The sequence below is a fragment of the Chelonoidis abingdonii genome, chromosome 3, assembly GCF_003597395.2.
Source record: "Chelonoidis abingdonii isolate Lonesome George chromosome 3, CheloAbing_2.0, whole genome shotgun sequence".
Classification (NCBI taxonomy): Eukaryota; Metazoa; Chordata; order Testudines; family Testudinidae; genus Chelonoidis; species Chelonoidis abingdonii.
The window spans coordinates 128,292,117-128,308,066 of NC_133771.1; the positions used below are offsets into that span (position 1 = coordinate 128,292,117).

At 39.2% G+C, this 15,950-nt stretch overlaps 1 protein-coding gene across 3 annotated transcripts in view; it reads left to right on the forward strand.

The window, feature by feature from the left end:
* Positions 1 to 15,950, forward strand: part of PACRG (parkin coregulated) — a 468,057-nt gene that overhangs the window by 298,747 nt on the left and 153,360 nt on the right. For all 3 annotated transcript variants that reach the window (XM_075064098.1, XM_075064095.1, XM_075064096.1), the window contains one exon: positions 3,761 to 3,932. In XM_075064098.1, the coding sequence (XP_074920199.1) occupies positions 3,761 to 3,932 (172 nt within the window). The remainder of the gene's footprint in view (positions 1 to 3,760; positions 3,933 to 15,950) is intronic.

Genomic DNA, 15,950 nt, shown 5'->3' on the forward strand with positions numbered 1-15,950 from the left:
TTCCACAGATCCACACTATAGGCTCCTTACAGACCCCTTCAGAGTGCTTAACTAATAGTGGTGCGCACACACATTCATCTGATCAAATGACCTAGAACCAGCGGTATAATAAACCCACCTTCTCCTCTTCAATATTTTTGGCCAACCTGTGCACTTGTGGAATACATGCCATCTCCCTGAGCACTTGTAGATATTTTAGGGAGTTTTAGATTTCTCTGATGAAGCTTGTTCATTTTTATCATGTGTTGCATAGTCTGGTTGTTAAATGTTGGGCAGGGATGGGGTTGTAGAATTTAGAACTTTGTCTACTCTGGCAATTGCTGAATAAACAATAGAGTTTAAAAGGTATTATTCCCTTCCTTACAAAAATGTCCATATCAGACCAGCATCGCAGTTCTTGCAGTGCTTGGATGAAGACATTCATTGAAGCGCACATAAAATATAGCACATCCACTTGCAACTAAAATTACTACATCATTGAGTATGATGTCTCCAGGAAATCAGATCCAACTTGTGGGCAATGTTATCTAAAAACATATTACATTAAGTAATCAATTGAGATTGATTTTATGAAATTATATGGGAATGTAAGCCCTACTTGTTTGTGTGTCTGAAAACAGTAGCTTCTAAATGTCAGGGTTGCTTTATAGTGGTATAAAATTTAAGTATGATGGATTGAAGAAGTCATATGATTTATTTATCAGTTTAGGTCTTCATTATCAAACCTCTGCCCCTTGAGTTCTGTCCAACTGCCTTGCTTTCCTTATTTAATAGATAGAAGAGCCAAGGAGCTGCTTTTATAACTAGTTACATTGTTTTTGTCTCATCTGGAGTTTTTCCTTTAAAACTTAAATCTGTAAAATAGTCTAAGCGTCATCCATCTTCTATGAAACATTTGCAGGTTTTTAATACAAATGTTTATAAACTGTGGTCACTCTTTATTGGAATATATTAAAATACCATTAAAGGCCTGACCTAAACTTAGAATATTCAGAGGTAAGGTTGCCACTGGAATCTATTTCTATCCTGATCTTACAATTTATACAGTGCCACCAGTATATAAAAAGTTTTATAACAACTATTGAGGACTCTTCATGAAACCCAAAATTGAAAGAAGTTCTTGGCAGTTTTTGAGCATGTTCAGCCAAGAATTGCAGCTGTAACTCAGAATATTTTTGTGGCTGGACACAAAAATAAAAAGGATTTTGTGAGCATAAACCAAAAATTTGCATTTTTCTCAGTACATATATATGTAATAGCCACTTTTCAAAGCTAAACAATAAACACAAAAGCAAAAGGTTTCACACTACAGAATTTAATTAATATTTCTGGCTTCCATATTGTGGGAGGACATTCAAGCCTACAAAATCAAGAAATATTGGCTGTATGCTTGGTCAGCTGATGCATCAAGAAATCAGACAGAATTCAGAGCTCTTTTCAACGTGGTGCTAAGCTAAGCCATCGAGAGGTTGAGAGCCAACTAGGAGTGAAGATCTCAGTCAACCAATCTCTCCTTCATAGATAAATAAAGAGATTGAGATTGATAGAGAGAGATCTATATTTCCTGTTCATGATTTTGAAGAGGTTTTGTAATTCTTATCAAAAGTCATATGCTGTATTTTATTAAATCCAGAAATCATACTCTGCTCAAGGCTGAAATATACTTCTGATGTAACTGTAGTGTGTAGAGGTAACATGAACAGGAGTATTCCTGAGAGGCTAGTCCTTCCTTAATTATATGACCTGGATCAGGGTTACAAAATGTTTTATTTATAGCAGTGGCTATTGTACAGTTTTAAAAAAATATTATGCAATATTATAACAACCAGTATTAAAAATGACCAACTAATACATCCAGTTCGGAAAACACAAAATTAAAGATGTCTAGGAAGAAAGGTGGATATTCCTTGCCCCCCTAGACAGATGTCAGGATTATTCAGCCTCTTGTTGGTCATCTATCAATACCTACCATCTCTGAAACTTGAAGGCTTTCTGCTCTCACCACCATTTCTTACCATATATCCCAATAGTTCCTTCTGTAGTGGCTAGTTTGGTAGTTGAGTTGGATGTCACACCTGGAGCCTGTATTTGCTGTTCTTATTGGTTTCTGTTATCAGGGACTGGGTGAGCATGTTATTTTTGCCAGCTCAAAAGCACTGTCAGTAGCAGTATGGATGTCCTTAAGAAACAAAGCCAGTGCCCATCATTTTTTAATTTAAATTTTTTCTGTTTCTGCTGTAGTAGAGATAGTCAGAGTTGATTATGATGTATGTCCTGTAGATAGAGACGAGGTAGGTGGTCCTTTTATTGGACCAACTTCTGATGGTAGAAGGTACAAGCTTTCACAGTACACAGAGCTCAGACACTCTTCTTCAGGTCTGGAGAAGGGAAACGGTGTCTGAGCTCTGTGTAGCTCAGGTTTGTACCTTCCATCAACAGATGTTGGTCCAATAAAAGATACTACCTCGCCTACCTTGTGTCTCTCATATCTCGGGACCAACACGGGTACCACAACACTGCAAACAACTGTAGATAAATATCCTGTTTAAAAACTGTCAAAATAGAAATTCCATTCCTGTTATCTGTTTTGGAAGCTGTTAGCAGAGAAATGGCAACCATTTAATATGTAAAAATAACACAGCCCCAAGCTCAGTCTGTCGTTTCATGAGCCAGTAGGACCTAGGAGCACTTTGAAGTCAATACGCCCCATCTCTGGGGAGAGCAAGTGCATCAGTGGTGAAGCAGCTTTCTTATCTATGCTCAGAATGGCATTAACAGATCTGGGGATGTAGCCTCTAGCCTGGTCCTCTTCGGCTAGAGAGAGTCTGCAGCACCAGGCCTCTGATGGGGTGACAGAAATAAAAGGCAGAAAAGTCTGATTATTTTAGAGAATACCACCTCCTTCTAAAAACACCACAGGTGGTAAGGCTATTGCTCCACCAGGATACTCTCAAACTTCAGACGCATTCAAAGGACAACTGAAATAGGTAGGATTCTCAATAACTTTCTCTTAAACTGTTATTGCTCTTAATCCCTTACTAAATTAAAATGAGGACAATATTCTAGGGAACTGTAAACTGTACATATATTGCATTCCTGTAAAACTATGATTTTTTTTATTGATCAGACAGATTTTATTTGATCCATTTTGCATCTGAAGTTAATATATTAAGGCTGGATTTTGCCATTGTTACTCAAAATAAGAAGTCCTTTTTTCTATAAGAAGTCCCACGGGAATCAGGGGAACTATACATACTGTAAGGTCCTATTTATCATGAGCAAAGATAATGGAATATGGTCCTAACTTTACCAGAATATTCATATATTGGTTTTAGACACATGCATTTTATGAGAGTCTGGAAAAGACTGACAAAAGATGATTTTGAGTGGCAACAGTACCAAAAAGGGTCCAGGAGCAGGTGGTTCTTAGGTCTCCACTTTAAATCTAGTGGTTAAGGACTTAAGAATTTCAGCATCGTGCCAAATCCCATACTGGAGAGATGGTGATATCCTACTGTGACACACTGACCTTATTATTGGTTATTAAAATGCCTTGTGAATGTGGCATGAAGTTAGGGTGACCAGATAGAAAGTATGAAAAATCAGGATAGGGAAGGGGGGTAGCAGGTGCCCATATTAGACAAAGCTCTGAATATTGGGACTGTCCATATAAAATCAGGACATCTGGTCACCCTACATAAAAGTATATCAGTCACCTTCATTCTGTCTGTCTATTTGTTTGTTCTGTGTGCATTCTCAGGTGGAGATTGAGAAACTGGACTATCATCACTATCTGCCTCTGTTTTTTGATGGGCTTTGTGAAATGACATTTCCTTATGAGTTTTTTGCTCGGCAAGGAATCCATGACATGCTGGAACATGGGGGAAACAAGATTCTTCCAGTCATTCCTCAGCTCATTATCCCAATAAAAAGTGAGTGAGTATGTAGAGAACCCAGAAATGAATGTATATAGTGTAACTTTTTGACAAGTAGCTAATTAAGCAATAAAATACGACAGGTTGTGCATTTCTAGGAGATTATTGGAAACCTGAGTAAATTTTGAGGTATGGGGCCAGAAGGCTTGTGCCTTCAGTCACCTAATATCTGTAGCTATCCCAGAGAAATGTGCTGTCTGGAATGTATTTTTCTTATTACAGTGTGGATCTTGATATTTAGAAAAGTGAAATGAAGCTTTTATTTGATTTTATTATATTTATTAAATATATCCATCTATTTTATAAAATAGCTCTTCTCAAAAGACATGAGAAAATAGAAAAAGGTTGTGGAATTTTTTTTTTTTACAGTTGTATTAACTAGACTTCCGCTTCTACTTATACGCACCATTCCCCCTCGTTCCCTCCAGTCCCATCACATTCCTCATCAACATGTCTAAATTTGGGCTACTGTTTGTCTCAAGGATGCCTCATTTGCAATATTGGTTGTGTTACAAAATATTCCTTTTGCAAGTGTTTACAGTTTCAAAAACAGATCTTTATTGAAATGCAGTATGAAAGTTAGAAAGTCATATAGCTTCGGGTAGAATGCTGTTGAAACTCATTTCATTGTAAACACAACATCTTCTAAGTATACATTTATTTATTTTGCCCTTTTCTGTTTCTTCAGCCCATTAGATGAGCAGACTACTCCTCTGCATCATCCTTCACCTTCTAGCATGCACTTTGACTTCTGCAAAGATTCTTATTGTATTCAACCTTCCAACCAAAATTCTTTTGAAATTCCATCAGCACCTTTCCTTTATTGACCAAAGTCATTACTGCCAATAAACAATAAAACAGTCCTCCTCACTCAGCTGTTGTCTCCACTGTACAGAAGGATGGGATCAGAACCTCAACCAGAGTTCTCCCACATGGAAATGTTGAGCAATAACTAGTCCCTTAGCCCTGGTCTACACTACGGGGTTAGGTCAAATTTAGCCGCGTTAGGTCGATTTTAATATGAATGGGTCCACACAACCAGCCTCCTTCTGTCGACTTAAAGGGCTGTTAAAATCGACTTCTGTAGTTCTCCCCAGTGAGGGGAGTAGCGCTAAAATCAACCTTTCTGGGTTGAATTTAGGTTAGTGTGGATGCAAATCGATGGTATTGGCCTCTGGGAGCTATCCCAGAGTGCTCCATTGTTACTGCTCTGGACAGCACTTTGAACTCCAATGCACTAACCAGGTACACAGGAAAAGCCCTGGGAACTTTTGAATTTCATTTCCTGTTTGGTCAGTGTGATGAACTCAGCACTTAGCGTCACAGGTGACCGTACAGTCCCCCCAGAATCATAGAGCATAGAATGTTTCTACGTTCCCCCTATCATCTCCATCCCTGACGTTATCACAGATTAGAAGGTGAGAAAAACGCACTCGCAATGACATATTTTCCAAGCTCATGCCATCCACCCACACTGATAGGAAACAGCTTCATGCATGGAGGCATTCAATGGCAGAGGCCAGGAAAGAATTAAGTGAGTGCGAAGAGCGGAGGGAGGACACGATGCTGAGGCTAATAGGGGAGCAAACGGACATGATGAAGTGTCTGTTGGAACTGCAGGAAATCCAACAAGAGCCCAGACCCCCGCTGCATCCACTGTATAACCGCCTACCCTCCTCCCCATGTTTCATAGCCTCCTCACCCAGATGCCCAAGAATGCAGGGGAGAGGGGAGGCTCTGGGACCCAACCACTCCACTCCAGAGGATGGCCAAAGCAACAGAAGGCTGTCATTCAAACAGTTTGATTTTTAGTGTGGCTACAATAAGCAATGTGGCCTTCTCCTTCCCTCCTCCTCCACCCCACCTAGGCTACCTTGTCTGTTAGCTCATTTTTTTTTAATTACTAAAGAAAGAATGCATGGTTTCAAAATAATAGTTACTTTATTTTGAAGTGGGGAGGGTGGTGGCTTACAGGGAATTAAAATCAACAAAGGAGGTGGGTTTGCATCAAAGAGAAGCACACACAACTGTCATACCAATGTCTGGACAGTCATGAAACTGGTTTTCAAAGCCTTTTTGATGTGTAGCACGCCTTGCTCTGCTCTTTTAATTGCCCTGGTGTCTGGCTGCTCAAAATCGGACACCAGGCGATTTGCTTCAACCTCCGACCCCGCATGTCTCCTGCTTACTCACAGATATTATGGAGCACACAGCAAGCAGCAATAACAATGGGAATGTCAAGTATCAGAGGGGTAGCCGTGTTAGTCTGGATCTGTAAAAGCAGCAGAGAATCCTGTGGCACCTTCCACTACCTGCGTCTGATGAAGTGGGTATTCACCCACGAAAGCTCATGCTCCAAAACGTCTGTTAGTCTATAAGGTGCCACAGGATTCTCTGCTGCTTTTAATGGGAATGTTGGTTGTGCTGAGGTCTGACCTAGTGAGCAAACATCACCAAAGAGCTTTTAAACATCCAAATGCACATTCTACCACCATTCTGCACTTGCTCAGCCTATAGTTGAACTGCTCCTTACTACTGTCCAGGCTTCATGAGCCATGGGAGCAAGGGATAGGCTGGGATAAGTGCAACTGCACGGTGCTGCAGGCTGGGAGAGCAGCCTGAGGCAGAAGCCTCCAGCTCACATGATATTCCAGGCAGGACTGAATCTCCATGAGGCAAAACGTAAAGAAGAGAATGACCTGGAGTCTCTGGCTCCCATTCGGTGCTCTAGGAGGAGGATAGCCATATCTGTCCAGGCGCCCCGATCGACCTCACCAAGGTCTGCCAGAAGCACCCAGGAGACATATACAACAGCTATCAGTCCTACTGCACTGTCTGCCGCGAAGGCAAGGAGCTGCTGCTGTGTAGCAATGCTGTACCGCATCTGCCAGCGTCACTCAGGAGACGTATGGTGATGGTGAGCCGAGTGGGTTCCATGCTTGCCATGGTATGGCATCTGCATGGGTAACCCCGGAAAAAAGGCATGAAATGATTGTGTGCCATTGCTTTCACAGAGGGAGGGTGGGCCTGCTGACATATACCCAAAACCACCAGTGACAATGTTTTTGCCCCATCAGGCATTGGGAGCTTAACCCAGAATTCCAATGATCAGCAGAGACTGTGGGAACTGTGAGACAGCTACCCACAGTGCACCGCTCTGTAAGTCAATGCTAGCCATGGTAGTGAGGAAGCACTCTGCCGACTTAATGTGCTTAGTGAGGACATACACAATTGACTGTATAAAATTGGTTTCTAAAAATTGACTTCTATAAAATTGACCTAATTTCATAGTGTAGACATACCCTTAGTTAAGCAAATGTATATTACATGGGGAAGCTCAGAATTTCTCTATGTAGACAGAGCCTTAGAGTGAAAGTAGAAGCTTCTCTTTTGTCTCCGGTCTTAAAGTGATACCTTGATTGTTCAGTCAGAAAGGCAGTAACATGAAATTGTTATCTGGCTTTTTTTGTGGAGAAGATTCATTCAGCATCTGGGTGAACAGAGAGCCGCCGTGGAGTAGATTCACTTCTAGAATACTGCAGGACGAACTAAGTCAAGCAGAACTCTGGGAACAAGAAGAAGAGGAGACCATTTAGTTGGGACCTAATAATATCAAAATGTGTATTTTAAGGACAGGATTGGTCTTTTACTCACCTTAATATTCTCCTTTTAAAAAAAGATTAAACAAACTCTGGCTGTATTTTAATGTACTCATAGATTTTGTTTGAGGTGATATAATTTCAAAATGTCAACAGGAGCAATCGTTTTAAAAGTGACACAGTACTGTAGGAACTAAGTGCAAGGTGATTCAGGCCCCTGAAGGAATTAGAGGGTTTTCATAATTATCTTTTAGTTCCTCTGTTTGAGGAGAGAGGCTATTAAGTGAGCAGTTTTGTCATTTTTTAATTTTTATTAAGTATTTAAAATTATATTGTTGGTTATCAAGATATATTTGAATATAGGAAACATTCAAGTATGTTTTTAGTAATAAAACATGAAGCTTCTTGAAACTGTGAAAGCATCTGCAAGAAGGAGACTCTTAACACGATGGCTGCAAGCTCCATAGTCAGGACTTAACAGAATCCTGTGGGGACTGCAGACCCACTTTACTTTAAAGTGACTACACAGTAGCTTAATCTACTACACAATTTTCTGCCTTATAGAGAGATATCAACATATAAATACATATGTGGGACTGAGAGAACCTTTTAAACAGTATCATAATTTTGGCAAGTTGAAAACATTCATGAACATACTAGTTTATTTGCTTTGTTTTCAATTTTATTTGTGTACAGTCATTTCATTTTTATTCCTTTTATCAGTTTTAAAAATTGTGGAGTCCATATATCTTTTACTAAGAAGGGCTTTCTCCTTCATTAATACCAACATTAATTCAAAAAGGCCATTGTCCTCCCAGGCAAATAGAGTAGATACCTATAATACACTTTAAATTTGCTATGAGTATGTACTGTAGTTACAGCATAGATTTGTGTGATGCTGCTCCCTCCACAATAAACTTAGTTGTCTTTTGAACTCACTGCAGTCTCTCAAGTGTCCTCAGCGGTGAGTTATATCTGACTAATCAGCTGTCTCCTAGATCACTCCATTTGTTTTACTCTTTTTCTCCCAGTGGCAATACGGTAAAGAAGATTGTTAGGCAAGAGCATATTTTTGGGAGTGGGAGAGAGACAAAAAGTCTATAAATAGAGACTTTTATAAAAAGTTTTCCCTCCCTCAAGTGTATCAAAGAAGAATACTCGTGAAGGGCTGCTTTCTAAAAGACATTTAAAATGTGGCATAGAAATACTGTATCATATTTGTAATGCTTTTAAAGAGCAATTTATCCTTCTCCTGCCCTACATGTTCTTGCTTAACACAGTTCATAATTTTGACTAGTACAAACCCAAGCTGAAAAATATTAATCAGCATATGAAAATCACTTCCTTCATAGACTCATAGACTCATAGACTCATAGGTCAGAAGGGACCAATATGATCATCTAGTATGACCTCCTGCACAAGGCAGGCCACAAAACCCTGCCCATACACATTTATAACAACCCCGAACCCATGACTGAGTTATTGAAATCCTCAAAATTGAGATTTGAAGACCTCAAGCTGCAGGGAATCCACCAGCAAGCGACCCATGCCCCACGCTGCAGAGGAAGGCGAAAAACCTCCAGGGCCTCTGCCAATCCGCCCTGGAGGAAAATTCCTTCCCGACCCCAAATATGGCGATCAGCTAAACCCTGAGCATGTGGGCAAGACTCACCAGCCAGCACCCAAGAAAGAATTCTCTGCAGTAACTCAGTTCCCATCCCATCCAACATCCCCTCACAGACCATTGAGCAGACTTATCTGCCGATAAGCCAAAATCAATTGCCCAAATTAAACTATCCCATCATAACATCCCCTCCATATACTTATCAAGCTTAGTCTTAAAGCCAGATAAGTCTTTTGCCCCCACTACTTCCCTCGGAAGGCTGTTCCAGAACTTCACTCCCCTAATGGTTAGAAACCTTCGTCTAATTTCAAGTCTAAACTTCCTAATATCCAGTTTGTACCCATTCGTCCTCGTGCCTACATTAGTACTAAACTTAAATAATTCCTCTCCCTCCCTAACGTTAATCCCCCTGATATATTTATATAGAGCAAGCATATCCCCCCGGAGCCTTCTTTTGGCCAGGCTAAACAAGCCAAGCTCTTTGAGTCTCCTTTCATAAGGCAGATTTTCCATTCCTCGGATCATCCTAGTAGCCCGTCTCTGAACCTGTTCCAGTTTGAATTCATCCTTCTTAAACATGGGACACCAGAACTGCACACAATATTCCAGGTGGGGTCTCACCAGCGCCGTATATAACGGCACTAACACCTCCTTCTCCTTGCTGGAAATACCTCGCCTGATGCATCCTAAAACCGCATTTGCTTTTTTAACAGCCATATCACATTGGCGGCTCATAGTCATCCTGCTATCAACCAATACCCCAAGGTCCTTCTCCTCCTCCGTCGCTTCCAACTGATGCGTCCCCAACGTATATCTAAAATTCTTATTATTAATCCCTAAGTGCATGACCTTGCACTTTTCACTATTATATTTCATCCTATTACTATTACTCCAGTGTACAAGGTGGTCCAGATCTTCCTGAATAGTATCCCGGTCCTTCTCCGTGTTAGCAATACCCCCCAGCTTCGTGTCATCCGCAAACTTTATTATAACAATTTCTTTCCAATAGTATAGCTAGGCAATGGCTGAAGATAAGCAAGATAGTAATAGCAAAAATTTGAATCAATTTATTACTCTAATGCATGACACAGGATTAAAATAATATGGATGAATGGAGATTAGGTACAGATATAATTGCCTTTCATCATTTCACACCTTTGAAAGACGGTCTGTCCAAACTCCTTGTAAAAAAATTTTTATAAACATCTTATAACAATAATTCAACAACATGGAAAAAATTCAAAACAGAAAAGATTAAAATATATCATCTTGCAGTGACTAAATAGGAAGACACAGTTCAGTGTTTGATGGGTATAAAAACAAGGTAAAACAAATTATTTAAAGGTATTCAAAATTGATACACCTACTAGTGATATCATCCAACTAAAAGAATATCAGGAAAAGTTTCCTAAAATGAAGGCTGTAGACCCTTCATTATCTTCCAAGGGAAGTGGAGAAAGTCCCATTGCATTAATCATTTAGACTGGAAATGGATCAAGCATTTGAGAATATGCTGCAGGGAATTTTCCTGAGTTGGCCACGAGATGGACAAGTTGACCAAATGAGCAGTGGGTGAGTGCTTCACTCAAGAAGTGATGGAACACAGGTACTGGAACTGCCATAATGTGCCATTCCCACTCCCCAAAAAAGTAGTGGAATAGTATCCTAGAGCATTCCAGCAGGACTCAAGCACTGCAAATGAGTCTTTTCCATCTCTGCGTTTGATGATGATGAGTACATTTCACAAAGTCACACTGGAATAATTGTCCCTTCATCTGATAGAAAAACTCAAATTCTTCATTCCAAATTTAGGTCCCCTGAATCTCTGGAATAATTTCACAAAAATATCTTGCAGAATTACTGTGCAAGTTTTGATGCATAATACATAGTGGAATATCTTCACACTTATGAGGCAGGAGAATATTTTGATCTTCATATTACCGATGGAGAAAGAGAAGTGGAAAAAGATTAATCTCGCCTCGGGTCACAAAGTGTGGCAGAGATAGGAATACAATCCAAATTTCACACATCTCTGGACTGTGCCCTAGAAAGACCATCTGACCAAAACAAAAATATACCATGAGAGCTTTGAATCCAATATGAGTTCCCAATTTGTATCCATTTTTATTCAGGGTATAATTAAAATAGTACTGCAAAAACCCTGATTCTCAATTACTTTGTTCCAGTGTTTGGCACAGAGAGGGGGGACAAACCTGCCTTTAAGCAATATTTGTGTTTCCTTATTTTCAGTTACAGTTGCCCTGAGGTTTCACTAACTTACAGTCAGCTGCAGCATGGCCCCTAGTGGCCATGGGCAGCCAAGGATAGAACAAAACTGGATGGCTATTGTAGTATTCTCTTCAGTTCGTATAAATCTTTCGCCCTTTACTTAGCAATGGAAAGCTAGTGTTTTAGATTCCTATCTAATCATTAAAGGAGTATGTAAAATTCCTTTTTGATAGCTATTCTGTTTCAAAATTGTTGCTTTAAATCTTAGATTAGCCAGAATGAATTACAAATAACATTTGAATAATAATGTACAAAAATGTAATGCATGTGGACTGTTCTTTAAGAAGCAGTAACTGCACCCATGTATAGTCCACTTTAGATGTTCTGTAAATGCCTGAGAAGCTCAGTCTTTGTATTAGATATTTTATTGTACAACAGAATTCATATTGCTTTTTAAAAATGTAACTTAGATGGAAATACTGGTACAACACAATTTCATTTAGAAGAGTAACATTGCTGATTGAGGTAGAAGTGAACCAGTTCCATCTCAAACAGCCATGGAATTTCAGTCTGAGAGGCTGTGTTACCATGCTCAAACTTTTCTGCTGTGACAGGCTAAATCAAGGATATCTTAAGCTTTGCTGAAACTCAATTTCGCTAAGGAAAAATAGCTTTTTATAGTTTTTAGATATAGAGAAATGTGTGAGAAAAGAGCTGAACAGTCCTCCATAATCTGACCTACAGAGTCATTTCTAATGTCCTCATAGATCTCTGAATTAATGTGATTGTTTCCTCTGACTCCCCATTGTATTGATTTGTAAAATGTTGGTTCATTTCACGGGCAATAATATAGTTATTTTAAATTTAGTATTAAATCAGGGTCACTGTTGCATAAAGCACGTGAGGCTGTAGTTATTACTGTTAGCCACTACTAAAAGTGGATTTGCACTGTAGTATTATTTTCCCTTGGATATCTTCACATTATTGAGTAGCTTGGTGATATTGTAAACCTCCCTCTTTTACAGAAAGCTTAAACCATATTTATGCAATGTGCTCAATCTCATAGATCTACCCTCCTTGACTGGACATTTTTACCCTCCAATAAATTATACCTTTAATAAATTGACATCTTTCTGTTTATTAACTATAGTCCTAAAGAAAAAAAATGCTGACTCTATTAAAATCAGAGACTGAAGACTAATTCTGAACACATCCTCTTTTTTGAAGACGTGACTTGCATTCAAAGAGAGCAAAAGTCTTTGATTTTTGTTTGTTTCCTGATTCTGAAATATTGAAGCATTTACATCCAATAGCTGGAAAAAAAAGTATGTTGGCAATTACCAGGCTTAGATTGGATTCTGCAGCTCAGAAAATGTTACTTCAGCATTTCTAGATATTGTAGGGTTTTTTTTTCTTATTACCTCCTATCTTAAATTTACTTCCATCGTCTAACCACTACAAAACTACCTGACCTGTTCCATAGGAAAAGCTTCATCCAAAACTGTCATCTCACCCACATTTGGAGGGTGAAATCTGAAAATTAACTGTGTCATTCAATCAACCTTTAATACTTATGAGGGCTGAGGTTAGAAATAGAGTGGAAAGAGGACTTTGTGTGGTAGAAATAAAAGGGGGGAGAGGTAATTGCAGGAAAATAGGGACAAAAGGGGAGAGGAGGAGAGAAAGCATTGAAACACATGAATGGGGGAGGTGGGAGGAGGCCAAATCAGGAAAAAGAGATTAGCCTCAGGGAAAACATGGAAAAAGACTGGAAAAAAATTCAGCAAGTTAGAGAGGAAAGCAAGAAATCAGATGGAAAAGGGAAGGAGAACAAAGAAAGCTTAATCATTTTTTAAACTTATGGAAAATTAGCTTTGTACAATATTCTGCTTTCTGTATTAAACAGTTTGTGTACATGAACATTTTCCCAGCTTTGGAAGAGGAGGGGTTGACGCCCCTTCCTACATCTGGCCCTCTTTGGATGCTATAAAGCACACTTGTTTACTTTTTGAAAAGTTAACAGAAATGCTACAGGAAGGATTATCCAGGTAATAAATAGGGAAGGAGTAACGGCCTTATTGAAATCATTCAAGATATTGCTGTTGGGACGTGAGTACTGTCTTGGTGGTAGGGACTGAGGATATATCTACATTGCAACTAAAAACCCATGGCTGGCCCATGCCAGCTAACTTGTTACTAACAGGGCTTGAGCTGAAAGCTGTTGGAGCTTAGACTCCAGGATTCTGCAAGGTGGGAGGGTCCTAGAGCTGGGGCTGCAGCCAAAGTCTGAATGTCTACATTGCAGCTAAACAGTCCTGCAGCCTAAGTCCCATGAGCCTGATCAGCTGTCACAAGCCAGCCGTGTCTAATTGCAGTGTAGACATACCCTGAGAGTCAGAAATCATAGCCATTGATCCATCAATGCAATTAGATATGTATGTAACTGAAGTTAATGGGGACTACTCATATTCTTAAGTGTTTTGCTGGATCAGGGCTCGAATTTTGTTCCCAGCTTGGTCAATAATTCACTGTATGACCTTAGCATTTCTGTGCCTCAGTTTACTCATATATAAAATTGGCATACTTTCTTAGTGTGAGTGTTTTGTGCTGAAAAGTGCTATGAGTAGGGGAGGAGATGCAAGCATGAGCAAATGCATTTTTCAGAGGTTATGTATCATTTGCTTTTTAAACTTTACTTTTTTATGAATTTCCACTATTTAATGAAGTTAGATTGTAATATCTAAGATAGTAAGTCCTTGAGGTTTAAAATCAACAAAATTAAGTATGCCACAATAATAGAAGTTTCTTTGCTCCTTGGGCTCGTTACCCTGCAGAAGAACTGATCTACATCATTTAGTCCCACTCTTATAGAGGAGAACTCTGCTTAAGGCAAAGAATCTGCTAAAACAAATGCTGCTTCGACCACTATGTGGGAGGTAAGGAATGCAAAACGAGACAGGTTTCAGTCTTTGGTCTTGAGAATGTTGTATTAATTTAGATGGAATACACAGGCCCAAAGAGTCAAAAGTGTTAACGTGACCCAGTCCACTGTCCAACATTAAACAGTTTTAAACAAGGTTCAGCATTTGGTATACAGTGATTTTAGCCTGCTTAGTATGATGGCAAACACACCATTGTACGTCTTAACTTTTTTTATTAAAGGTACAGAAAAGAAGGAAAAGCCATTGGAACACTTGTAATGTAAAGTACTAAAGGGTTTTATTTTTAACGATTCCCCTTCTTCACTTTTCCTTTAGCAGGAGAGAGCTTTTAGAAGGAGAAAACTCTTGTTTGACAGCAAAGATAGAAAATGCAGCTTCTGTCTCTTGTGTTGACTTGCACTCGCAACCTCACTGCTGGAAAAACACAGGCTCAGCACATGGTCTTATCAGCCACTCCAAGACCTGGCAAACTTGTGCCAACATTGGGCTGTTTAGGGAATTGCATTTAGCCACCTTTCTGGTCACAGTCTTACAGCAGGGTTACAAAAGATACAGTCTTGGCTGACTAAGCAAGACTTTATTAGACAGAAGGAAAAAGGAGAGATAGAAAAGAAAGTAAGAGAGAAAGAAAAGAACACACTGCAGGATAGTGGGAGGAGACAAAGTCTCACATTCCAGAAGATGGTTGGGATTCAAATGGATCTATTGGAGGTGGTGATATCTATCTTTCTCTCTTTGGTCTGGTCTGGTCTGGTCAGCACATCATTCAGGTTTGGGATGAAGACAGTCCAGTGTCCCAGGAGATGGGGAGGGTGACAGCTATGATAAAGAAGCCCTCTCCTTCCCCTTTGTTTGTCTTTTAGTTAGACAGTATTGTAGTAGCCTTCATCCATGTTTTTCCCTGAAAATCTCTTTTTGTGAACCCCAAAAGGGGAGTGGTGGGAGGAATAGTCCATTCACTTTTTTTAATTTTAGTTATTTTATTCATCAATTAGGCCTAAAATTTGACATACCAATTTTAGTTCGTTCATTTTTGGTTCTTAACTCCTTTTGATTACAAGGAATGATTTTAACAGTTTTTGTGTTCTATTACTAGGCCTTTTTGTTAGGACTAATTTTTTTTTCTCCCTTTGTACCTTTTCTTAATCAACATAGGTTATTGTGACATTTTATGAAATTTTACTTATTTTTTATAGTTGAGCTCACAATTAGGGTAAATTTGTAGGCCCAATTATTACAACAGGCAGGAAAACAAAATAGAAATTGTCAGTACAAGCTTTTTAATATGGATTCTCAGGTAAGTGCCTTTGAAAAGTGGCTTTAAACTGAGGAAAGTGAAGCTCAAAGCAATAAGAAGCAAATTATTAAAATACTTAAAAATATCAAAAATCACCAAATTTGTTATGTTTTGAGAGGAAAATAGAAAATTGGAGAATCCAATTCAGTTCTTCAATGTCTAGGTTCTCAGTATTCTATCTGGAAAAAAGGGCTGTAACCTGATCAACTTTATTAAAAACATCTAGTCTGATATATTAAAACTAGATCTCCAAGAGGGTCCACTCTATAATGTATGGGGGGTGGAGGGGTTGGGAATGTTAGCTGCATTCACTTGTGTACGAAG